General features: G+C 37.1%; 1 protein-coding gene across 4 annotated transcripts in view; it reads left to right on the top strand.

Moving 5' to 3' along the window:
- Positions 1–26,956, top strand: part of RFX3 (regulatory factor X3) — a 315,033-nt gene that overhangs the window by 124,213 nt on the left and 163,864 nt on the right. For all 4 annotated transcript variants that reach the window (XM_003273871.3, XM_030798998.1, XM_030798486.1 and 1 more), the window contains one exon: positions 8,622–8,746. In XM_003273871.3, coding sequence (XP_003273919.1) covers positions 8,630–8,746 — 117 coding nt within the window. In that variant the 5' untranslated portion in view covers positions 8,622–8,629. The remainder of the gene's footprint in view (positions 1–8,621; positions 8,747–26,956) is intronic.

The raw sequence follows: 26,956 nt of genomic DNA, 5'->3' as shown, positions 1-26,956 counted from the left end.
TGTGTCTCCTGTAAGAATATACAACTCATTTACATATGGGCTGCATCATTGACAAACTGCAGGGATTTATTTAGCTTATCAAAATGGATTAATGTGACGGCATTTGTGACTGATAAACAAATATGACTTGAAAGAAGGCTGTGAAAGAAGTAAACTAACCAAATTACTCCCAAACATAAACAAAACCCCAGAAACCACTGCTGGATGAATGGGAACACCTCAAATGTACCCATAAGCTATTACGCTGGGAGTAAAACCAAACCTAAAATGGAGCATGCTAGGACACTGCTCTCATGTGATCATCCTTACTTTGCAGAAATGTTGGAAGCCTACCAGAATACTATGAATGTGTCAGTGGGCTTAAATGATCTGTTTAGCCGAATTTGGCGGGAGGGTTATACTCCTCAAACATGCTTTAACATTCTAATTAATCTGCTGTTTTTATGAGGTCTTCAGAATTAATCACTAAAAATGCCTCTGGAAAAATACGTATTAGTTGGGTTTTATGGTCTCAGTTGAAAGAGAAGAAATACTTCCTAACTTTGGTGTCAGAGAGAGGGGATGTCTTTCTGTTGTTGTTGGAAGTGTAAATCATGTAATATCGATTGAGAACCCCAGAGACTGTGGTCTAGACCAACAGTCTCTAGCTTTTCTTTGGAAGCCCTATCATCATGATATTGCAAAGCAGTCTATGTACTGGTTGACATCATGTGCTTTAGAGTCAGACAGACATCAAGTGAATTCAGGCTTTTTCTCTTACTAGTTGTGTGGCTTTTGGCAAGTGATTTAATCTATTTGTGCCTCAGTTTCTTTATTTGTTAAATAGGGATAACACCTCCATCGGCGGGTTCTTCTGAAGATTGAACTAGAAAATGTATTTAAAGTATTTAGTGTAGTGCCTGGCACCAGGAAAAAACTATTACATGAGAGGCCAAATTATGATGTTTTCAGTTAATCTGTGGAAGGGATATGATTGATACCCTCTAATGTCATAAAGCTTGGCAAAGAGAGCCTCTCTGTCAAGGCTGAAGATAGTAAAATCAGAGGAAAATGAAATTGTGTCTATGAAGGAAAATGGAGACACAAAAGAGAGGCTAAGTTTTTATCAACTGGCATGACCCTATAATCCAAAAGCCAGGTAGATCAGACCAATGAGCAGTAATTTGGGAATAAACAGAACATATACTAGGACTTGGTTGATACTTGATGTGATACTTGGTTGTGCAGGACTAGGCTTTATGTAACAGTTTGGATGTGGTTTATAGATACAGCTGGAGGCTCGATGGAAAGTTCTCCGTGACTCTCTAGCTTTATGTTTTCCAACCATTGTTTTTTACCTATCTTATTTCCCCTACTCTATTCTATAAAGATTCCTCCTATTAAATGGTTGAGAACTTTTTCTTTTTTTCCTGTCTCATTCTAAAAATTCGTCAGTTTGCCTTTCTTGCTTCTCTTTGTGCAGTGTCTGTATGGCCTTCGGTAAGTGATGTAACATCTCTGGGCCTCAGTTAACTCATCTTTAAAATAAAGAAAATCATAGTTTTAATCTAGTGATGCATTTAATCTAGTGATACATCTAGTGATACATTCCTAGCAGTAAAATGGTCTAAACTTGGGTATTACTTTTCTGTGTAAAATTAATATAAACGTCATCAATATTGTTTCAAACCCTAAAAGCAATTTTCTTTTTTTTTTTTTTTTTTTGAGACGGAGTCTCGCTCTGTCATCCAGGCTGGGGTGCAGTGGCATGATCTTGGCTCACCGCAACCTCTGCCTCCCAGGTTCAAGTGACTCTCCTGCTGCAGCCTCCTGAGTAGCTGGGATTACAGGCGTGCGCCACCATGCCTGGCTAATTTTTGTATTTTAGTAGAGACGGGGTTTCACCATGTTGTTCAGGCTGGTCTCAAACTCCTGACCTCGTGATCTGTCCCCCTTGGCCTCCCAAAGTGCTGGGATTACAAGGGTGAGCCACTGCCCCAGGCCCCCTCAAAAAGCAATTTTCTACTTTCAATCTTTATTTGTAGAAATAGATTTCTGATTACCCTCAAAAGAGTCACAAACTCAAATGCCTGTAGAGGCCAGTCAATTGAAAAGAGTATAGCCTTCTTTTGAGAAGTGTCTGTTCATGTCCTTCGCCCACTTTTTGATGGGGTTGTTTGTTTTTTTCTTGTAAATTTGTTGGAGTTCATTGTAGATTCTGGATATTAGCCCTTTGTCAGATGAGTAGGTTGCAAAAATTTTCTCCCATTCTGTAGGTTGCCTGTTCACTCTGATGGTTGTTTCTTTTGCTGTGCAGAAGCTCTTTAGTTTAATTAGATCCCATTTGTCAATTTTGGCTTTTGTTGCCATTGCTTTTGGTGTCTTAGACATGAAGTCCTTGCCCACGCCTATGTCCTGAATGGTATTGCCTAGGTTTTCTTGTAGGATTTTAATGGTTTTAGGTCTAACATTTAAGTCTTTAATCCATCTTGAAATAATTTTTGTATAAGGTGTAAGGAAGGGATCCAGTTTCAGCTTTCTTCATGTGGCTAGCCAGTTTTCCCAGCACCATTTATTAAATAGGGAATCCTTTCCCCATTTCTTGTTTTTGTCAGGTTTGTCAAAGATCAGATAGTTGCAGATATGTAGCATCATTTCTGAGGGCTCTGTTCTGTTCCATTGATCTATGTCTCTGTTGTGGTACCAGTACCATGCTGTTTTGGTTACTGTAGCCTTGTAGTATAGTTTGAAGTCAGGTAGCGTGATGCCTCCAGCTTTGTTCTTTTGGCTTAGGATTGACTTGGCTATGCGGGCTCTTTTTTGGTTCCATATGAACTTTAAAGTAGTTTTTTCCAATTCTGTGAAGAAAGTCATTGGTAGCTTGATGGGGATGGCATTGAATCTATAAATTACATTGGGCAGTATGGCCATTTTCACGATATTGATCCTTCCAACCCATGAGCGTGGAATGTTCTTCCATTTGTTTGTATCCTCTTTTATTTCATTGAGCAGTGGTTTGTAGTTCTCCTTGAAGAAGTCCTTCACATCCCTTGTAAGTTGGATTCCTAGGTATTTTATTCTCTTTGAAGCAATTGTGATTGGGAGTTCACTCATGATTTGGCTCTCTGTTTGTCTGTGATTGGTGTACAAGAATGCTTGTGATTTTTGTACATTGATTTTGTATCCTGAGACTTTGCTGAAGTTGCTAATCAGCTTAAGGAGATTTTGGGCTGAGACAATGCAGTTTTCTAGATATACAATCATTTATGCAGCCAAAAAACACATGAAAAAATGCTCATCATCACTGGCCATCAGAGAAATGCAAATCAAAACCACAGTGAGATACCATCTCACACCAGTTAGAATGGCCATCATTAAAAAGTCAGGAAACAACAGGTGCTGGAGAGGATGTGGAGAAATAGGAACACTTTTACACTGTTGGTGGGACTGTAAACTAGTTCAACCATTGTGGAAGTCAGTGTGGCGATTCCTCAGGGATCTAGAACTAGAAACACCATTTGACCCAGCCATCCCACTACTGGGTATATACCCAAAGGACTATAAATCATGCTGCTATAAAGACACATGCACACGTATGTTTATTGCGGCACTATTCACAATAGCAAAGAGTTGGAACCAACCCAAATATCCAACAACGATAGACTGGATTAAGAAAATGTGGCACATATACACCATGGAATACTATGCAGCCATAAAAAATGATGAGTTCATGTCCTTTGTAGGGACATGGATGAAACTGGAAATCATCATTCTCAGTAAACTATCACAAGGACAAAAAACCAAACACCGCATGTTCTCACTCATAGGTGGGAATTGAACAATGAGAACTCATGGACACAGGAAGGGGAACATCACACTCTGGGGACTGTTGTGGGGTGGGGGGAGGGGGGAGGGACAGCATTAGGAGATATACCTAATGCTAAATGACGAGTTAATGGGTGCAGCAAAACAACATGGCACATGGATACATATGTAACAAACCTGCACATTGTGCACATGTACCCTAAAACCTAAAGTATAATAATAAAAAAAAAAGAAAATCGATATCAAATTTGAGCATTTTGTCTGCTGTCCCCATGAGAAGAGAAATAATTAATTGTATCATAACTACATCATGAACTATTAAAGGATATGGAAGTACAAAAAAAAAAAAAAGAAAAGAGTATAGCCATTTAAATAATTTGCCTACAGAACACATAATATGTGCTCACCTGTTTAAAATTTTCAGATGTTTCAAGAAATTCTGGAAATTTGTTTTTTGTTTGTTTGTTTGTTTTTTTGTTTTGAGACGGAGTTTTGGTCTTGTCGCCCGGGCTGGAGTGCAATGGCGCGATCTCAGCTCACTGCAACCTCTGCCTCCCAGGTTGAAGGGATTTTCCTGTCTCAGCCTCTATAGTAGCTGGGATTGCAGGCGCCCACCACCACGCCCAGCTGATTTTTTTTTGAAGCAGAGATGGGGTTTCACCATATTGGCCAGGGTGATCTTGAACTCTTGACCTCAGGTGATTCACTCACCTTGGCCTCCCAAAGTGTTGGGATTGCAGGCATGAACCACTGTGCCCGGCCTGGAAATTTGTTTTTTAGTACAAAGTTTTCTGATTTTTAAATGTTAGCAATTAAGAATTTTGTAATCACTCTGAGTCAAACAAAACCCAAGTGGGGAGTCGAATGTAGTCCATAGAAGGCCAATTTCCAAATCTATGCCTTTTATCTTCTGATATGCTCTCCCAGGTGGCTTATTGGGAGTTGTTAAGAATTACTTTAAAGGTAGGTTTAATTTTTAAAGAGAACTTTTTTCTTTACGTTCTTGCATGTGTTTGATCTAAAACAGTTGATGTCAAAGTGTGGGACATATACCAAAAAAGTATGTAGAGTAGTCTGTAATACAATGTATGCACAAACAAGTTAGCCTCTGAAACATTCCCATCCAGCTCTGGGGGAAATAGGAGGCAGATTTAGTGCGAGTGACATCGTTGTAAGAAACTCATCTACTCTTAATTGAACAGCTTAAGGGAGAAGCTATAACTGGCAACGCTGTCTTCCTCATCTGTACACTAAATTGACAGAGGCCACCAGCCATCTTGGAGTTGACAAGAGAGGCTGAAAAAGACCTCACAGAAGATGATATCTAATGTCTGGTTCATTCCTTATTCTTTTTCTTTTGGCTGGGAATATATTTTATTTTTTATTATTTATTTATTTGTTTATTTTTTATTTTTTATTATTATACTTTAGGTTTTAGGGTACATGTGCACAATGTGCAGGTTTGTTACATATGTATCCATGTGCCATGTTGTTTTGCTGCACCCATTAACTCATCATTTAGCATTAGGTATATCTCCTAATGCTGTCCCTCCCCCCTGCCCCCACCCCACAACAGTCCCCGGAGTGTGATGTTCCCCTTCCTGTGTCCATGAGTTCTCATTGTTCAATTCCCACCTATGAGTGAGAACATGCGGTGTTTGGTTTTTTGTCCTTGCGATAGTTTACTGAGAATGATGTTTTCCAGTTTCATCCATACTACAAGGCTACAGTAACCAAAACAGCATGGTACTGGTACCACAACAGAGATATAGATCAATGGAACAGAACAGAGCCCTCAGAAATAATGCCGCATATCTACAACTATCTGATGTTTGACAAACCTGACAAAAACAAGAAATGGGGAAAGGATTCCCTGTTTAATAAATGGTGCTGGGAAAACTGTCTAGCCATATGTAGAAAGCTGAAACTGGATTCATTCCTTATTCTTTGCAGAAAAGCATTGCCTCACTCTTACTAATAGTTCCTCTGCTATAGCACAGATGGTGTATAAATATGTAATAAATCAAAGGACCCTGGCTTTTGCTTTCTTTTTTAGGGATTTTTTGTTTGTTTGTTTCCCATCTATGGTAGAAGAAAGAGGAAGAGGCACAGACTGGGTTCTTAATTTGTGTATTCTCTCCCCAAATTTTGAGAACTATTGGTCCTCAAGTAATACTCGTTAGGCAAGAATTTTGTGTAGTAAAAAATCATGTCATTCTCAAACATTTTTGGTTATTTCTGTGGTCTTAATGCTGGTTCAAAGATGTGTGTGTGTGTGTGTTTGGAGATCAGTACTACATTTAAATAAACCACCATTTGTGAGATTTCACATAAAAATCTGGACTTCCAGTTTCTTTTGGAAAATGGAAGGAAGTTTCCCACATACTCACAACGTGCTGGAGCTGAGCATTAGCTAACCCATCTAGGAGTATTAGCCACTGAATTTATCACTTTCCATTTATTTTGTAAACCCCTAGCCACTTTTGCTCTCTGTGCCTGAGGTTCCTCATTTGTAAATGCAGATTATAGTCATACCAACTGCATTGAGTTGTTACATGGATTAATTTTTAAATTAATAAATATTATCAAGCACTTAAAAGAATTCTTAGTGTATGTTAAACAATCAATGCTAGTGGTTACTGCTATACCTTTTGTATGTACAAAGTTTATTGTGCTGTTTTAGGAGTTTGACTAACAAAAGAATGAGAAAATAATCACCTAAAAAGATGCCAATGTCAAAGTGTAGAAAGAAAATTAAGCACAGATTCAAAGTGAAAAAGCCCAGTCTCAAGTCTGCTCCTGTCACCTTGAACAAGTCTCTTAATCTCTCTGGGTTTTAGTTTCCTCGTTTACAAAATAAGAAGAATAGATGCATTGTCTTCAGAGGTCTGTTTCTGAAATTGAATATGATTGAAGGTTTTGGGGGAGAATTAGAAGAAGTCATGCTGTGACAAAAGATGCCAAGAGGGGTTAATTTTCTCCTTGAAAAACAATACTCTTTCAAAAATTTCTTAGTTAAAAATTAATGTTCACTATATTTCATATAGATTTAAATTATGATGCAGTGCTTTTCTTATGCTACAAATTAAACACTGTTGCTCTTGCTCCATTCCCCCAGGAAAGAAAATTAGAAATCTGGTCTTTGCTCAATAGGAAGGAAATTCATATTTATTTTATTAAATGCATAAGTAGTAAAAGGGGATGTCAAGGCCAGGAAGCCAGAGAAAGCATACTTGTTAGAGTAAACAATGCAAAATTTACTCCTGTGTTGGTAGGTCAGGCAAAACTGAGAAACGTGGCATGTTTAATTGTGAATGAGAGAAAGTACATGTCTATGTTTACAAATCTCATTTACATGATAGTAGTCTCCCCCATTTTTCAACTGTATTAAATGTGATGGATTTGGGGCTATCTTCGTATAAGACTATAATTGAATTTTGATTTTAGTACCGTATTATACCATACACGAAATTAGTTAACGTGAATCTTTGGCTAAGTTTAGGGCATATCACTTGGCTTTTGGATATACGTTAATTGTTTTAGATCACCAAATAGTAAGTTTTAAAGTTGGAAAGGACCTTAGAAATGATTTACTCTATTTATGCAGCCAAAAGACACATGAAAAAATGCTCATCATCACTGGCCATCAGAGAAATGCAAATCAAAACCACAATGAGATACCATCTCACACCAGTTAGAATGGCCATCATTAAAAAGTCAGGAAACAAACAGGTGCTGGAGAGGATGTGGAGAAATAGGAACCCTTTTACACTGCTGGTGGGACTGTAAACTAGTTCAACCATTGTGGAAGTCAGTGTGGCGATTCCTCAGGGATCTAGAACTAGAAATACCATTTGACCAAGCCATCCCATTACTGGGTATATACCCAAAGGACTATAAATCATGCTGCTATAAAGACACGTGCACATCTATGTTTATTGTGGCACTATTCACAATAGCAAAGACTCGGAACCAAGCCAAATGTCCAACAATGATAGACTGGATTAAGAAAATGTGGCACATGTACACCATGGAATACTATGCAGCCATAAGAAATTGCATGGATGAAGCTGGAAACCATCATTCTCAGTAAACTATCGCAAGGACAAAAAACCAAATACCACATGTTCTCACTCATAGGTGGGAATTGAACAATGAGAACACATGGACACAGGAAGGGGAACATCACACACTGGGGCCTGTTGTGGGGTGTGGGGAGGGGGGAGGGACAGCATTAGGAGATATACCTAATGTTAAATGACGAGTTAATGGGTGCAGCACACCAACATGGCGCATGTATACATATGTAAGTAACTTGCACCATGTACACATGTACCCTAAAACAAAGTATAAAAAAAAAAAAAGAAATGATTTACTCTAAATTATATTCTGGTGACATCCTGACAGCCTATAAAAGTGTCAAGAAAGTAGAATTCATGACATTTACATCCAGGTAGGGTTTGTGTTCTGAGAATTAAGAGCATTTTGACATAATTTTGGATGATAGTTTATAAAGGGATTTAAACAATTTATAACAAATGAGATAGAAGGTAGCCTTCAATGAAATTTAACCAAGATAGTCTCAGGATAAGAAGTGCTAATGGGAATTTTTTTAAAGAATGTGGATTAGTAATTTTCTTATTTATAAAGTGGTCAGAATGACTATACATATGCATGGACTGTCATGGTAGTATGTTGGGATAAGAGGTATGAGAGTTGAAAGTTAGTTTCAGTATAGGATTTTAAGAACAATTGTAAGGAAGCTAGTCATGCAGGGGTAACATTTTAAACTTTAATTTCATTTTAATCTATTTCAGAGACCATCATGCAGACATCAGAGACTGGGTCGGACACAGGCTCGACAGTGACCTTACAAACATCTGTGGCTAGTCAAGCAGCAGTGCCTACGCAGGTGGTACAGCAAGTACCAGTACAACAACAGGTGAGGAGCTGCTGCTCTTAGAAAAGATGCTGTTACTTTCCTTATGTTGGCTGTCCAACATACCTGTATCCAAAGATTATTTGGACTTTACTGTCTTGCTATGATAGGCATACTTCAGTATTTAGGTTCACTCAGCAAATGTTTCTTGAGCATTTCTTGGATGTGCCAGGTTCTTTCTGTGCTAGGCTGTAGGGATACAAAAATGAATACTCAAGTTATAATCTGTATTCTCAAACAGCCTGTCTTGACTCCTAAAGCGAGTTATTTTTTCTGACATAACCACCCAAAGTTTTCTCCTCTTCTTCTCTCCTCATTGTTTATCACAACTTTCTATTTCTTTCATATTGAAATGTCAGCAATATTATACTTTATTTAGTTGGCTCACAGTAGTACTTAATAGGATGCATGTACCTTCCAGGCAGGGATTTTGCCTTTGTGGTATTTTAGAAAGTGCCTTTGCATTAGGTGGTTGATAAATACTGTTGAATGAAACTAGAATAATCTTAAAGGTCTGGAGATCTGACTCAAGGCATTTAAAAAGTTGGGAGCGAATTCATCATCAGATATTTACTACAGATCTTATTCATACTCAGGGCAGTTGGCTTGTTTTGGAAAGATACTGACAAAGTAATGCTATTTATGTATGTGGATTGTGAACACACTGGCCTGTGATTTCTTCTAAAGAGTGATGAGAACATAAGTGAGAAAGATCGTATGTCATATAACATTATCTTGAGATTCAAGATTTGCCTATAATTTCTTAGTATTAAAGAGACTCTTTAGCAAACGTTGCTCTTACAATCATAAATAAGTGGTTAGGGAGAAGGATACAGATGGGTTATAGATGATGAAGGGCGTTTTTATAATTGATAGATGCAAGGTTATATTCTTTACAGGATATAGAATTGGGTTGGGCAGGGGATGTGCTGGAGTCGTATAGAAGTCATTGGAATCTGTACAGAATCCAATTGTAGAGAATCGTACAGAAGTCATTGTGCTGGAATCATACAGAAGTCATTTTAGATAAGTAAAAACATCTGAAATAATCGTCTTGTGTTTTTTTTGTTTTGTTTTGTTTTGGTTTTGTTTTGTTTTTTGAGACGGGAGTCTCACTGTCTCCCAGGCTGGAGTGCAGTGGCATCATCTCGGCTCACTGCAAACTCTGCCTCCTGGGTTCCCACCATTCTCCTGCCTCAGCCTCCAGAATAGCTGGGACTACAGGCGCCTGCCACTATGCCTGGCTAATTTTTTGTGTTTTTAGTGGAGACGGGGTTTCACCGTGTTAGCCAGGATGGTCTCGATTTCCTGACCTCGTGATCCACCCACCTCGACCTCCGAAAGTGCTGGGATTACAGGCGTGAGCCACTGTGCCCGGCCGTTTTGTGTTTATTTTTTAAACATTTTTAAAAAAATCTTAGCATACTCTGCCATATACACATATACATCTTTCCCATCCCTCAAACTCCCAGTTTATTAGATTGAACTATATGTAGTTTTGATCTACAAAAAGTGTTACATGTTTCAATCTATTCTTATGTTCCTTTTATTTCTTTTAAGCATATTCTCTCTTTTTAAAAATTATAGATCCAGAGGATACATATGCAGGTTTGCTTTATGGCTAAATTACATAATGGTGGGATTTAGGCTTCTAGGGTACTCGTTACCCAAATAGTGAACATTGTACCCAGAAGGTAATTTTTCAACACTTATCCCCTTCCCACCCTCTCTCCTTTTAGAGTCCCCAATATCTCTTATTGTCATCTTTATGTCCATGTGTACCCATTGTTTAGTGCCCACTTTATTGGTTATGTTATCTTTTTATATTTATTTTTTAACCATTAAAAATGAGTCTTCAAAATGGTGGTTTAAAAGCCTCTGCTATTATTTATGCCATCACCAATTTTAAGACTGAACCTTATTGAGAAAGGGATAGCTGATGTCATGTCATCCGAAGAGCAAGTAAAGAACAATTGAGACATTCTTATAACTAACTTTAAAAAGATAACAGTTATCTTTTTAAAGGCAATGTTGAACATTTAACTCACTCTGGTTTTCATCTCTATAGAAGAATGGTTTTGAGAGAGTGCCTATCATTAACAAGAGTGTGATGGAAATAGTGTTTCTATCTCTGGAAGGTGCCTTCTGTAAACATGAAAAAAAAGTTTTCTTTTTATTGAATTTACATATTATCAAATATTTACACCAGGTCTTAATAGGGTATATAATAGTATAAAGAGTCAAAAAACTTAGCAAGGTTTGTTATGGGTGGATCACAAGGTCAGGAGATCGAGACCACGGTGAAACCCCGTCTCTACTAAAAAAACAAAATACAAAAAATTAGCCGGGCGTGGTGGCGGGCGCCTGTAGTCCCAGCTACTCAGGAGGCTGAGGCAGGAGAATGGCGTGAACCCAGGAGGCGGAGCTTGCAGTGAGCCGAGATTGCGCCACTGCACTCCAGCCTGGGCGACAGAGCGAGACTCTGTCTCAAAAAAAAAAAAAAAAAAAAAATGGCCTTTAACCTCACCCCATTCTCCCACAAACCACTCCTCATAGGCAGCTACACTGACCTCTTTAAACCTGTTATTCTGATATTTCCCTCCGTTTATTTAAAGGTAGTATACTTATTTTACTGCATCTTGATTTTTTAGTTTTAAGCATTTTAAACATTTTCTTAGCATGCCCTTCTTTTGGTCCCTAACATAACACACACACACCCTGACCCGCCCACCCAGCCACCCACCCACCCTTCCTGTCCCTTATGTTCTTGACAGATTGAAGCATATGTGTTTTTTTATGTACAAAAACAATAATTTCATATGTCTCAACCTATAAGTTATATTTTAATTGTAGTAAATGACTATTCAGTGCTTATATTACCATGATATGTAAATGCTTTTCAAAGCCAGCCTTGTAGTAAGCAGTGATTACCTACCTTTCCTGTAAAACTCATTTATTTTTCTTAGGTTTAATGATTGTGTTTCTTCTAGTTTGCAGGATTGCCGTGGACAAGCCAAACACCAGTCTGATTTCTGATCTTTTTTATGTGGTTTATGTGATTTTTTTTTTTCTCTGAAACTTTGTAGAATATTTGAAATTCCAGTTTTATGAACTTTATGATGATGTACATTGATGCAGGCCTATTTTCAAATACTGTGTTAACCTTGATGGGCCATTTCAGTCTGGTCATTCATGCTTTTTCATTTCTGGGAAACTTTATTCAGTTTTTTCATTTATAATTACCTCCCCCTCTGCTTTCTTGTTTTTTTCACTTTCCGGACTTTTTTTGTTCTATTTTCAATTTCATTATTCAGCCTTTCTATTATTTTTAATTTCTATCACTTTTTTTAAATTTTCAGTAACTTTCAAAAAATTCCTGTGTGTTCCTTTTCGTAATATCATGTTTTAATTCATGGTTTTCTTTTTCCTTTCTGAAGATATTAATTTTTTTAACTTGTTGAAATTTTTTTTCTCTTTACATAGTCTATTTCTTTTAAGGTACTCTGTTCTGTTTTGTTTTGTTTTTTACTGTGTCTCTGTCTTTCATGTTAAAAGCTTTTCTCTGATGTCTGACAATCTGTGGGTGTTTATCCATATTTGAAAATGTGGGTATAAGACGCTGATTTGAATGCATGAGTGAGTCTTGTTGACTTCAAAATGGGGTCATCTGACTGACGACGCTTTTTAATTAAGAACCCTCTGGTGTTCAGTATCTTTGTTTGCCCTCTTTGGCTGGTCAACTTTTTTAAGAAGACTTGTCCAACTTCCTGCCTAGTGGGGGAATGCTTGGCTGCCTGGGAGCTGAGTTGGGGAAAGAGTTGGGTATTTATTGCACGAATATAATTAATCTTTCTTTTTTTTATGTGGTGTTACCCGTGCTTGGTATTCCTCAATGAAGAGATTAAACCAAAGAACAAACCTCCAAACATTTTACTGAAGTTAGGCAAAGCCAGTTGCCTTACTGCTTAGGGGTTGGTAGAGGGAGCCTGACTGCTTCTTAAATAGGATCACATTTTATATTAAATACATACATTAAAAACAAAAAATTGGATTGCTGTCAGAAGTGGAAAATCAGTATCACTAGCCATAAATAGAAGATTATACATACACACCCTCACCACCCCCAACACTTCATCCTTGACCTCATCAAAAATAATCTTGTGTACACCTGGACCACACTTTGGAAAAAACATTGGACTGTGCTATATGGCTCACCCCCAACAGGCATATTTTTCATTTTCTCAACTTAGCTTTTTCTTCTGGGAAATTCAAGGCAGGTGATACCTTATATTCCGTTACACCAAGCAAAGAAGGTGAGAACACTCATTTTCTTTTTGTCAACAAAGTGTTTTATTTCACGCAGTTTTTTGTTGTGATATTTGCCTGGAGACCCTTGTTATGTTGTCCTCCAAGACTTACTTAGAAACATGTTTTTCTTCTTTGTCGTTATTTTTCTTTTTTTTTCTTAAGTAGAATAGTGTCATGTCTGAAGCTCTCCAGTATATTCCAGCGGTGTCCCTGGATGTAAATTGTCTATAACTGATAAGATTCGTGCTATAATTCCTTATTCCTCTGACATGCCTATAATGTTTTAATTGTTAATGTGCTACTGTTATCTTGGGTTTGCAAACTATAGTAAAATGCCTTTAAAAGTTTCCAGCTTTTGTTACTGACCCATAATGGATATAGAAATCATGATATTGATGTGAAACATAGTTACTTCTATTGATTCAACTTTTCATTGTAACTTTGCTTTGTTGATTTTGATGTAAAGAGAAAGTTTATAGCTAATGTTTTAAAATTTTGAGACATTCAATATTATATATAGGTTGGTGCAAAAGTAATTGTGGTTTTTGCCATTAATTTTAATTTAATTTTTGCACCAACATAATATAGTGTAATGATGAATGTATTAGTCCATTTTCATGCTAGCATGCTAGTAATAAGGACATACATGAGACTGGGTAATTTTTACAGGAAAAAGCATTTAAGGGACTTACAGTTCATGTGGCTGGGGAGGCCTCACAATCATGGCAGAAGGCAAGGAGGAACAAGTCACGTCTTACACAGATGGCAGCAGGTAAAGAGAGAGCTTGTGCAGGGAAACTCCCATTTTTAAAACCATCAGATCTCGTAAGACTTACTATCACGAGACCAGCACAGAAAAGACCTGTCCTCATGAGTCAGTTACCTCCCACTGGGTTCCTCCCACAACAATGTGGGAATTGTGGAAATTACAATTCAAGATGAGACTTGGGTGGGGACATAGCCAAACCATATCATTCCACCACTGGCCCCTCCCAAATCTCATGTCCTCACATTTCAAAACCAATCATGCCTTCCCAACAGTACCCCAAAGTCTTTACTTATTTCAGCATTAACTCAAAAGTCCACAGTCTGAAGTCTCATCTGAGACAAGGCAAGTCCTTTCTGCCTATGAGCCTGTAAACTCAGAACAAGTTAGTTACTTCCTAGATACAATGGGGGTACAGGCATTGGGTAAATACAGCCTTTCCACATGGAAGAAACTGGCCAAAATAAAGGGGTAGCAGGCTCCATGCAAGTTTGAAATCCAGTGGGGCAGTCAAATCTTAAAGCTCCAAAATGATTTCCTTTGACTCCATGTCTCACATCCAGGTTGTGCTGATACATGAGGTGGGTTCCTATGGTCTTGGGAAGTTCTGCCCCTGTGGCTTTGCAGGCTGCCGCCTCCCTCCTGGCTACTTTCATGGACTGGCGTTGAGTGTCTATGGCTTTTCCAGGTGCACAGTTCACGCTGTCAGTGGATCTGTCATTCTGGGGTCTGGAGGACAGATGTTTCGGGGGAACCAGCCCCCATATTTCAACATAGGTTCTTTCTATTTTCCCTAAGTGTCGGCCAGTCTGAGAAAGAGTACAAAGAGAGGAATTTTATAGCTGGGCCACCAGGGGTGACATCATATATCAGTAGGTCTGTGATGTCCCCTGAGCCACAAAACCAGCAGGTTTTTATTAAGGACTTTAAAAGGGGAGGAGGTGTACGAACAGGGAGTAGGTCACAAAGATCACATGCTTTAAAGGGCAATAAAGATCACAAGGCAAAGGGCAAAACAAAGATCACAAAGCAAAGGGCAAAATTAGAATTACTAATGAGGGTCTATGTTCAGCTGTGCACGTATTGTCTTGATAAACATCTTAAACAACAAAAAACAGGGTTCAAAAGCAGAGAACTGGTCTGACCTCAAATTTACCAGGGCAGGATCTTTTCCCCACCCTATAAGCCTGAGGGTACTGCAGGAGACCAGGGCATATTTCAGTCCTTATCTCGAGCGCATAAGACAGACACTCCCAGAGCGATCATTTATAGACTTCCCTCCAGTAATGCATTCCTTCCCCAGGGTATTAATTATTAATATTCCTTACTGGGAAAAGAATTCAGCGATATCTCTCCTACTTGCACATCTGTTTATAGGCTCTCTGCAAGAAGAAATTTATGGCTCTATTCTGCCCGACCCCACAGGCAGTCATACCTTATGGTTTTCTTCCCTTCTTCCCTGAAAATCACTGTTATTCTGTTCTTTTTCAAGGTGCACTGATTTCATATTGTTCAAACACACGTTTTACAACCAGTTTGTACAATAGTGGTCCTGAGGTGGCGTACATTCCCAGCTTACAAAGATAACAGGATTAAGAGATTCAAGTAAAGACAGGCATAAGAAATTATAAGAGTATTATTTGGGAACTGATAAATGTCCATGAAATCTTCACAATTTATGTTCAGAGATTGCAGTAAAGACACGCATAAGAAATTATGAAAGTATTGATTTTGGGAACTGATCAATGTCCATAAATTCTTCACAATTTATGTTCCTCTGCCACGGCTCCAGCCAGTCCCTCCGTTCGGGGTCCCTGATGTCCCGCAACACAGATGCCCTCTTATCACAGCTCCACTAGGTGGTGCCCCAGTAGGGAATCTATGTGGGGGCTCCTACCTGACATTTCCCTTTCACACTGCCCTAGCAGAGGTTCTCCATGAGGGCCCTGCTCCTACAGCAAACTTCTGCCTAGACATCCAGATGTTCTCATACTTCTTCTAAAATCTAAGCGGAGCTTCTCAAACTTCAGTTCTTGACTTCTGTGCACTCGCAGGCTCAACACCATGTGGAAAGTTGCCAAGGCTTGACGCTTGCACCCTCTGAAGCCACTGCCCAAGCTCTGTGTTGGCCCCTTTCAGCCAAGAATGTCTTGGTGATTAACATTCGGCTCCTCATTACTTATGCAAATTTCTGCAGCTGACCTGAATTTCTCCTCAGAAAATGGGAATTTCTTTTCTATTGCATTGTGAGGCTGCAAATTTTCCAAACATTTATGCTGTTTCCCTTTTGAAACTGAATGCCTTTAACAGCACCCAAGAGTCCCGTCTTGAATACTTTGCTGCATAGAAATTTCTTCCACCAAATACCCTAAAGCATCTCTCTCAAGTTCAAAGTTCCATGAATCTCTAGGGCAGGGGCAAAATGCCGTCAGTCTCTGCTAAAACATAACAAGAGTCACCTTTGCTCCAGTTCCCAACAAGTTTCTCTTCTCCATCTGAGACCACTTCAGCCTGGATTTCATAGTCTGTATCATTATCAGCATTTTGGTCAAAGCCATTTAACAAGTCTCTAGGGAGTTCCAAACTTTCTCACATTTTTCTGACTTCTTCTGAGTTCTCCAAACTGTTCCAACCTCTGCCTGTTATCCAGTTCGCTTCAACATTTTTGGGTATCTTTTACGCTTCTGTATTTTGGGGTTTCTTTTCAGCAGTGCCCCACTTTACTGGTACCAATTTACTGTACCATGCCAACATGATTCAATCACCTACCACAGGGTTGCTCCCAAGACATGCGGGAATTGTGGGAGTTATAATTCAAGATGAAATTTGGGTAGGGACACAGACAAACCATACCAAGGAGAAACCAGAAAATTTCAGGATTCCAGTATTATACACTTCTTCTGTTTCTTCAAAGCCTAAGGCTTCTAATTTCACCGTGTAGTAAGTACCGAATAAAACAATTCTAAAATTGTTTTTATGATTTTTTTGTTTATTTTATATGACTTCAAGTATCCATTTGTCACAGTTTTTTTAGACAATATGGTTCAGGGATAGAGAATTCTGAACAAAGAATAGCAAGATCTTACTATGTACAGGGCGAATTTTACTTACCTGAAATGCCTGGGAACAGAAGTACTTTTGCTTTGGAACTTTTTTCCGATTGTGATATATTTGCATATAGGTAATGAGAGATCTTGAAGGTGGGACCCAGCATTAAACATGAAATATATGTTTTTCTATATATACCTTATACACATAGCCTGAAGGTGAGTTTATACAATATTTTAAGTAATTTTGTGCAGCCTATTACTTGAGGTCGGGTGTGGAATTTTCTTCTTGTGGTGTCATACTGGCCCTCAAAAAGTTTAGAATTTTGGAGCATTTCAGCATTTGGATTTTCAGATTAGGGATACTCAATCTGAAATGCTATATGAAATTTCCTGTCTTTTCATTATCTCACAAAACATCATAGAGTCTTATTTCCAAGTGTAGGCATTGTTACCCAATTCAATAAAACTGATAAAAATATCTAAGTATCTTGATTAGAAACTCAAATTTTGATATTACCCATCCTATCATCTTTATAAAGACTTTTTGGACCAGTGGGTCTCTATAGAATATGACTAGAAATGGATTGCTCCTTCTCCTCATCCTTCATCCTTGAATGATTTGGTAAAGAGTTTCTTGTAGGTTGTTCTTTGTTTTTCATTTTATGCCTCAACCTAGGAGGTCGTCTAAACCCTGCTTGTCCTAGAACTGAGGTAAACATCCAGGAGAAAGACAAAGGAAAATGTCTTCCTCCTATTCCATAGCTAGCCAGATTAGTTTTCTTTTCAAGGTAGAACTTTGACAGAAGTCAGAACTTTCATTCCTTATTATAATCTTGGGCTCCAGGTATTCCACAACTACTGCTAACATTGAGGATAATTTCTAAACCATCTTGACCACGGCTTTAAGATTTTTTTTCCTCCCTTTTAAGTTTTTCAGTTTTAACTGCCTTTGCAACTATAGTCCTCCTCTCTGCTATCTCTGTCTGTCTTACCTCTTTCTTGGAGAAGGGCACAAATCTTTTTCTCTCAAAATGCGTAAATGTATTGTCTCTACATTGTTTCTTCTAAATATAACACATGAGGTATAGTGGAGCCCTGGGGTTCAGGGACTTCTACTGAGTTCAAAGCAAGATTTTTTTTTTCAAAGAAGCTTTCAATTTTGCTGAAATTTTTTTATGATTAGAAATTGTAGTCTTTACCTTTTCCTGCTAAGGGACTCAGAGAGTTTGTTTCTGGTAGATTTTTGGTTTGTAATTGGGATATTTGAAACCCCTTTTTATGCGATAAAAGCTCCTTTCAAGACTACATTCAGGAAAGAACATTTGTTTTTTTTCTATAAATTGCCTAGATAGAATAGAGAAGGACACTTTGTTCATAATCTGAGTCATTAAAAGGAGTAGGATAGCTATTTGGCTATATTGGGTTCTTTTTGGTTAGTATCAGTCTATCACACATTTAGCCTTTCCACATAAAATACGGTATATCCTGCAAACTGAGCATATTATCCTTGTGGTCAAAAAGATAAATGACATTTTCTTTGGGGAACATACCTAACCAGAGTTGTAAATTAGGTTGCAGGAGAAGGGCAATCTTCAAGTAGGGTAAGATTTAAATGAATAGTCTCCATTAGATCTCTTTATTTTGGGCATCTACAAAATGATCTGTTAATCTTTAGGAAATAGATTTTAGTAATTTAAGTGTAATATGAATACTTCTCAGATCCTCACATTCCTTAGACCCTAGTTTCAATACTGGGTCATTTCCATCTTCACTTCTGTTTGCCATATTCTGAGTAGTGTGTCATTACAACCAGCAAGAAACCCTGATAATTAGAATTATACCGATGATAAAGTTTATTGTCATGAAAGCAATGAGTAGTGATTTTTAAAAATTGCCTATAGTTTGTTAAATTCGTAACAGAATATTCTGTTGGATCAAATTTTGATCAAAAGTGCCTTAAATGAATTTGTTAGTTTGGGGAGCTATGCCCAGGATAGTGCACTACATCATTCTTGTCTTTATCTTTCTTTTCTGTTCAGGGTCAAGAGGTTTGCTTTCTGTGAATCCTAGCATTGATGGACGTGGATAGAATTCTTTTCATTTGAGACCATTATTTCATATAATCAGCTGAAACAAAGGCATTTTTCTCTGGTTTGCTCTTATTTGGGACTTGATTCCCATTGGCTTGGTTCCCTGAGGGGGGACAGTGTTCTCGTAATTAAGACTGTGGCAGACATCCTGAAAGATTGAGTTATATTTTAAAATGAATTCCAAATGAATGTCTTTTTGAAAAAAAAAAAAAAAGACAATGATTTTAACTCTTGGAGAGATTTATTTTTAGAACCAGAACTGCAAAATTTTGGTATCCAATATAAAGAAGTAAGGTGTTTTGGAGGACCATGCTGATTTACAATGGAAATAAATCTTGCTGTGCCAATCTAATATTCAGGCCCTTTTGTTGACCATCTCTACTGAATAGTTATAAAAATGAGAGCTCTGCTATTTAAGTAGTTGAGTAATAGTATGCTTTGATTCTCTATTAAGTAATTTTAAAAATATTTTTTTATCCAGAGTTAGGTCATTGTGATCAGTTCTAGATACCATTTTCTAAGAGGAATGTGCCAGGCACTATGTTAAATGCTGGAGTTTCTAGGAAAATTTGACATGGTATTTGATGGGTAGGAAGCCAGCTTTTGAAGAAAATACAAGTTTGACGGAATTGGATACAAAGTGCTTAGGAGCAAAGATGGAAGATTGTCTTTAGGAGTGAGGGTCAGTAACGTGACACCAAAGATGTGACCCTTGAGCTGCATGCTGAAGGAAAAGTTGGAATTCACAAGAAAAACAAACTGGAAGAGGGTATCTCTGGTAAAGGAAAGCATGAAAGATTTCAAGTGAAATAAGGCAATCTGTAAAGGTGACTGGGGAGAGGAACCTGGGAAGTAAGGGATGTGGAACAGTATTGCGCAAGAGCCTCTTTGCAGAAGGTTGAATCAGATGACTCATTTGTGATACCTTCATACGTGTCCCCTCCCTAGCATTTTCATTTTCTTCCCACTCAGTTGACTTATTTCGTTAGGTATTCCCTGACTGCCAGTTTTCCTGATAAGAGATATATGTACTTGTCTACTACATTTCCTTTTTGTATGTTCGGTTCTTAATCCTGTGAAATTTGGATTCTACCGATCCAACTATTGAAACTGTGCACTTCTGGACAAGCTAAATCCAACATTATTCTCTAGGATCTTTCGGATTTTTCTTTGACACTTGATACTATTGACTATTATCTCTTTTTTCTTCCATGGCTTCTGGGCTTCCTCTTGTATTTCTTTGAGGACTACTTCATAAAGGGAAGCAGATTTTGTGGAAATTGAGTGGGCTTTATAGTTGGAAGGCATAAATTCAAATCCTGGCTCTAGTCCTTTCTACTTATATGACTGGGCAACTTACTGGCTTTTTCTGAAACTCAGTTTTCTCTTCTATAAAATAATTGTAACAATATCTTGCTCATTTATAGCTAAAAATATTAAATAATACTTCTGTTAAAATATTTAGGGTAGTACCTGATTATAATAAGCCTTTAATACATTTATTATTTTTTACTATTATTATTTTCATTGTTATTATTAATAGTAATAGTAGTAGAATTCATGATCTTCTAATAAAAAAAATTTGGAGTTTTTAAACTCCCTTTTTCGTAACATTGGCTTTTGGCCACTTTCTCTTTGTTCTCACTTTCAAGTAACTTATCCTCTGTATCTATTTTAGGATTGAAACCAGTGCTGCTTTCATTTTCTTTACTATTCAAGAACTTTTGTTCCTCCTTACTTGTACTGGACTGGATTATGAGTTAGGGAGGCTCAGACTCTAGATCAGAAGCAACACCAACTTCATCTGATCTGTAGGGGTGGTGGTGGTGTCTTTCACTTTGAATAGGCAGGCACCCCGTGTAGTCATCAGTCGTTTGAAAAAATGCCAGACAATTTCTCAATAAAGATACCTGCACCATTTTATCTACCTCATAAAATATAATAGTTTTGGATCAAGTGTGGCATCATGATAGGATATAAGACTTTAGGAAATCAGGGTGGAAATAATATATTCTTATCTTAGATGACCTTATTGGAATTTGAGTTTCTAGTTAGAAGAGGCTTAAACTATTCCTTTAGTGCAACTATTCCCAAGGACGTCCCAGAGTTGAATTGCGAGGAGTTTTCTTTTTTCTTTTCCTTTTTTTTTTTTTTTTTTTTTTTACGATAGGCTGGAGTGCAATGGTGCAATCTTAGCTCACTGCAACCTCTCCTCCTGGGTTCAAGTGATTCTCCTGCCTCAGCCTCTCGAGTAGCTGGGATTACAGACGCACACTACCATGCCCAGCTAAATTTTGTACTTTTAGTAGAGACGGGGTTTTGCCATGTTGGCCAGGCTGGTCTTGAACTCACCTTAAGTGATCTACCAGTCGGCCTCCGAAAGTTCTCAGATTACAGGTGTGAGCCACTGCACCCAGCCAGGAGTTTTCTTCTTCAACAAATCACTTACTGTATAAGACTGTGTATAGACTTCCTTTAGTTGATTCCATAGTTTTGTTCTTAGAGACATATAATTTCTTTCCAATTAATATCTAATTTGCCTATCAAACTATCAATTTTAACATTAGTTCTTTTTTTGCTGGGAAAATTCAGTGTGTCCTATAAAATGTTTTACATGAGCAGAAAATAGAAAACTTTAGGATAACTGGCACCTGTACTTACATATAATTTGAACAGTTTGCAACATAATTTAAACAGAGCACCTACCCTTTTGCCATAGCAAATTAGAGGAATTATTTATGTGTGCTAAAAATACACCCTCATTCTAATAGATCTCAATGTATAGCTGTGTCTGTTTGTCATCAGTGTGTCAAAGAAAGGGAAACTTTAAGGTCCAAATCAAAATTGTCATTTACAGTATGAGCTGGTCAAGGAAGTTTCCCCAGAGGGACTGACTTTTAAGCTAAGATTTGAGGAATAGAGGTAACAGTGAGGGAATAAAAGGAAGTGTTTATTCAGGGAAGTGAGTGTGTGAAGACCTGGCACAAGAGAGGAGCTGGTGGGTTTGTGGAGTTGAAACAGTCTATATGGCTGGGGGAGAGCGTGGGAGGGGTGAGTGGTAAGAGCTGAAGTAGGGTGTTAGGTGGCACCTGGACAGGTGTCTTGGTATCTTGAGCTTATGAATAATATTTCAGTCTGCACTATAAGCTATTTAAGTTTTCAATAGTAGCTATCATTTTGAATTTGCCTACCATTTTACTTCTGTCAGAAGTCCAGTTGAAACAATGGATCATAGTAATAGAAGCTACCATCTACTGAGCATCTTATTATGTGTCCCTATGCTTAATGCATGGCTCATTATTTCTCAAGCTTAAAACAACCCTGCAAGGTAGTTGGTATTATCTGCCTTTTATGGGCGAGGAAACTGGGCCTAAAGGAATTTAAATAACTTGTTTTTGATAATAGCCGCTTGGTCTTGACAGCCTGTGCTGGTATTTGAGAAGTATACTCCAGGACAGTAATTATAAAATGAATGTATGTGAGCTTGATGTTACATTGCTTTCAGGAGTGGGGCACATATTATCTATTTAGCAAATGATTCCTTTTTTCAAAGGCTCTTTCATGAAACCAGTAAATACTTGGCCAGTAGTAAATGCTCAATATGTATTGGAGGAATATATTAAATAATGCAGACACTGAGGTATTCTATAGCGTCATTGTGTATGTGGAGGGGAAAGGACTTGGGCCTTGCTCACTTAGTTTCCTGTTGCCCCTGATAGCAGCTCTTTATATGCCTTTGTGGAACCTCTAGGGATTTATGGAACACAGTTTGAGAATCATCGTTTCTCCTGGATACTTCTGTAGCCAAATGAATTGGTCATCAAAAAATTTCAAGCTCTGTATCAAATTGAACCATTATATCAGAGGGTTAATTTAGTGGAACACTTACTTTTCTGTCCCTGAAAAATAATTATTGTACCTTTTTTTTTTAAATCCAGGGCTGATTTTAGAAATAGATACACAAGTTATGCCTTTTTATTTTCTTTGAAAATGTGTGTTGAAAGTTTTACATATCTTCTAGAATTTATCAGGTTTTCCGCTTACCAGAAACCCCCATCCCCATGCAGAACACTCTCTCCCTGCCCGAAACAAAATAAAACAAAACAAAACTTGTGTTGACATCAGTCAAACCGTTTCTGAAAAGACTGTGATGGTTCATTTTCCTTACAGCCCTTGTGAACTGATAGGCTTTCTATGTAAAGCAAACTGGAGCCAGTCTTTGTCCTGGCTGCCTAGTAACTCAGTGCTAAGTCTTAAGTCTAATATTTTAACTAATATACCTTGCTTTAGCCATTTTTTTTTTTTTTTTTTTTTTTGCCAAGAGTCATTCTCAAGTCATCTGACTTCATGAGCTCTTAAGCTCTACTTCCAGAGATAAAGCAGTCAGATGAATTAAACAAGATAAACTGTTAAGTGCTATAAGCCCTCTGACAGCAGTACCAAACATGCCAGCCCCATGGTAAAGAACATAGTATACTTTATGTCAAGAAGGATTAATTTTAGCTCTATCAATCACTATGCATTATCAAGAAATGTCACAAGCAAAAGTAGTAAAGCAGAGCACCCAGGATATAAAGGACTATTTGAGCAAAATAACTAGCAAATTTAAAAAAGTGATCCTTGAACCTCCTATGCCCTACCTAAACTCAGACTCTAAGTATGAATATCAATAAGTATAGAACCTTAAAAAAAGAGGGAAAAATGATAAAATCCATGTAGTAAAATGTTAGCATCCGGGTAATCTGCAGAAAGGAATATTTTGTATAGTTATTGCAATTTTTCTAGGAATCTGAAGTTGTATTAAAAGAAGAACATTTTAAAATAAATAACTTTGCCAATCTGAAATAAGTTCAAAAAGTGATAATATGAGCCACTAATAAATTATGGTCGATAAACATAGGTATTTACTTAGTATTTTTATCTTTAAATAAATAAAAACTGAAAGTTTGCCATATATATTCTAAGCAATAAGAGCTCTTCAAAAAAGTATCCAGTTTAAACCACTTTATTGTCACCTAGAAAAACATCTAGCGAAAAATAAATTTTGAGGTTTTGCCTAATTTTCTCTACATTTCCTATCAACTCTTGTCTTGAAAATTACTCTCAAGAATATAAATTTGTTTGGAAAACACATAAAACAGATGATAATTAAGAATTACAGGTACTCTAAAGGACTATTTTTAAAACAGGTGTGTATAAGGAATTGGTGGTACAATTGGACTACTTTACAAATCTCATTGCTAGAAAATACAAACTAAATGATTCTCAAGGAAAAGACAAAAGCATTAAAAATTAGAAATCAGGTACTAAACTCAAAAATTAGAATTAGCCAATTTGTGGCTTTGCTTTTTGTTTTAATTAGTAGGATATATATCCTAGTAGACTGAAGGCCCACAGTTTCCACCCCAATCTCTAAGAAAAGCTAGATTAATTAAATCAATTGATCAGTATTTTTTTTTAAAAAGTTAAAGTCACCCAAATTCATATTATAATTGACATATTAATTATTGAATGTGGGGCAGAATACAGATTTTTAAATTAAATTCAAAGGTACAACTTTTCATCTTTTTATAATTTAAATTCTTAACTGTTGCTTTAAAAGATTATATTTTATTTCTGTAAAGTATAATTTTAACAGGTGACTTTTAAAAGTAAGCCTCAGGCCAAGTGTGGTGGCATGTGCCTGTAGTCCCAACTACTTGGGAGGCTTAGCAGGAAGATCACTGAAGCCCAGGAGTTTAAAACTGCTGTGAGCTGTGATCACCACTGCATCTCCAGCCTGGGTGACAGATGGAAGGGGGACAAAGGAGATAGAGTGAAGTCTGTTTTTCCCCTAACATATAATAAATTTATGTATTAACCTCAAGGTGTCAAATGGAGAAAAGTGGAATGTGCTCCAGTTAAAAAAACAAACAAACAAAAAAGTAAGGCTCAAAACTGAAAGTAGTAATATATATATAACTTTTTATTTCTGGTTTACAGATTGGCCAAGCTGTTTCCTGTAAATCTTAGCTAACCAAGGGCATGATTTTTCATGATTCTTTTTTCTCTGTCTCCCTTTATTATTCGGTGTTTCTGGGTCATTAAGTATTGATAGCTTTGGATCCTATTAAATCTGCTTTTTATTAGTAGTAATTTCAGCTATTTATAAATAGTATGATTAAAGAAGAGAAATCAAGGAAAAGATATATATATATAAGAAAATATGAGGAACAGAATTATATTTTTAAATAAAAATGCTTATGAATGTAATTAAGTTTAAAGAAGCATTGTCCCATTTGTGAATCTCAGGTTAACTTTGTATCTCATCAGTAGCAGAATTAAACCATAATACAGATTTACATGTTTCTTTTTGTTTGTAAACAAATCTATAAAATCTGTATGTTGAAATGATTATTGAAGTGATAGAGCAAAATTATTTCTGAAGTTTTTTGGAAAGTGATATTAAATAAATTAATTTTACTTTGAACAAACCTAAGCTTCAGATCCCAGTAATAATCCTTTTATTGATTTTTTTTCTTATGGGACTGATAAGATCATCAATTACAGTCCTGTTTACGACCATTAATAACATAATTATTCTATGAAAAGCCGTTTTACCAATAATTTTGGGAATTGTTTTGGTCTTTGTTTTGGGCTTACTTTCAAGGCTTTTCCTTGAATTTGAGGTTCCCTTGACTTTGAGGGTTTGTTGCCTATGGGTTCATTGATTTGGTAGACAGTTATAATATTTAAAACTCATGATTATGCTTAATTTTCCCAAGCACTTTTAGGAATACATTTTGGGAATACAAATACACTTTTAGGAAAAGTGCTTAATTTTCCCAAGCACTTTTAGGAATACATTTTGAAAAATGGAGTGTTTCTTTAATTATTTTAATTAGATATTAAAAATATCTAATTTTAAAGATATCTATATTAGATATAAAAATAAAGCAAAAGTGCATCAGAGAAGTTGAGAAACTTTTTCATGGAAAAAAGTGACCTAGAGAAGCTAGTGTAATAAAACAAATTCATACTGTTTAAAGCTCAGTATAAAAATGTTCAGTATAAAAATAGCACTACTAAGAACGCTAATTAGGTGGTTCTTAACTAATTGTGTTAAATCTAAGTAGACAGTTTATTTCACGTAGAAAGTATTGTTAATATTTGAACTTAAATTATATTTCTATCTTCATTTTGGTTGGTAATACTTCAAGTTAGCATTCAGTTAATGTGGTTTTTGTCCTGTTTCTTATGAAGCAGTAATAATATTGCTCTAAAATATTAGAGATATGAACTAAAGGGATAGTGACTTGAATTTTATCTAATGAGATGTAGGTGAATCAAAATGCCAGGTCTGCCACTTACAAGCTATATGGTGTTAAGCAAATCACTTCAACCTTCCTGAGCTTCACTTTTTATAATACTGATTGAGCATCTGTTATGAGCCATGAACCCTGTTTGGTGCTGTGATATAAAGAATGTTGATGTTAGGTCAAAGAGACTGGCAGGTGAACAGAAGGTGACATAAAGTATTTTAATGTCTGAGGTATACATAGGGGATGTGGGAGCAAAGAGGTGAGTCAGTTAATGGGAGGACAAAACTGTGGGAAACTTTCTAGAGAGGGTGGTAGTTCTTCAAGGTACCACCCAGTCTTAGTTTTCTTATCTTTGAAATATAATTTGCCCATAATGAGGCTGGGTGCAGTGGCTCATGCCTGTAATCCTAGCACTTTGGGAGGCTGAGGCGGGTGGATCACCTGAGGTCAGGAGCTCAATACCAGCCTGACCAACATGGTGAAACCCTCGTCTCTACGAAATACAAAAACTTCGCCAGGCATGGTGGTGCATGCCTGTAATCCCAGCTACTTGGGAGGCGGAGGCAGGAGAATCGCTTGAACCTGGGAGGCAGAGGTTGCAGTGAGCTGAGATCACGCCATTGTACTCCAGCCTGGCAACAAGAGCAAAACTCTGTCTCAAAAATAAAAAATTAAAAATAAATAAATAAATAAATGGC

This window comes from Nomascus leucogenys, chromosome 1a (genome assembly GCF_006542625.1).
Source record: "Nomascus leucogenys isolate Asia chromosome 1a, Asia_NLE_v1, whole genome shotgun sequence".
Classification (NCBI taxonomy): domain Eukaryota; kingdom Metazoa; phylum Chordata; class Mammalia; order Primates; family Hylobatidae; genus Nomascus; species Nomascus leucogenys.
Note: the sequence above shows the minus strand (reverse complement) of the source record. Positions and strands in the feature narration are given on the sequence as shown.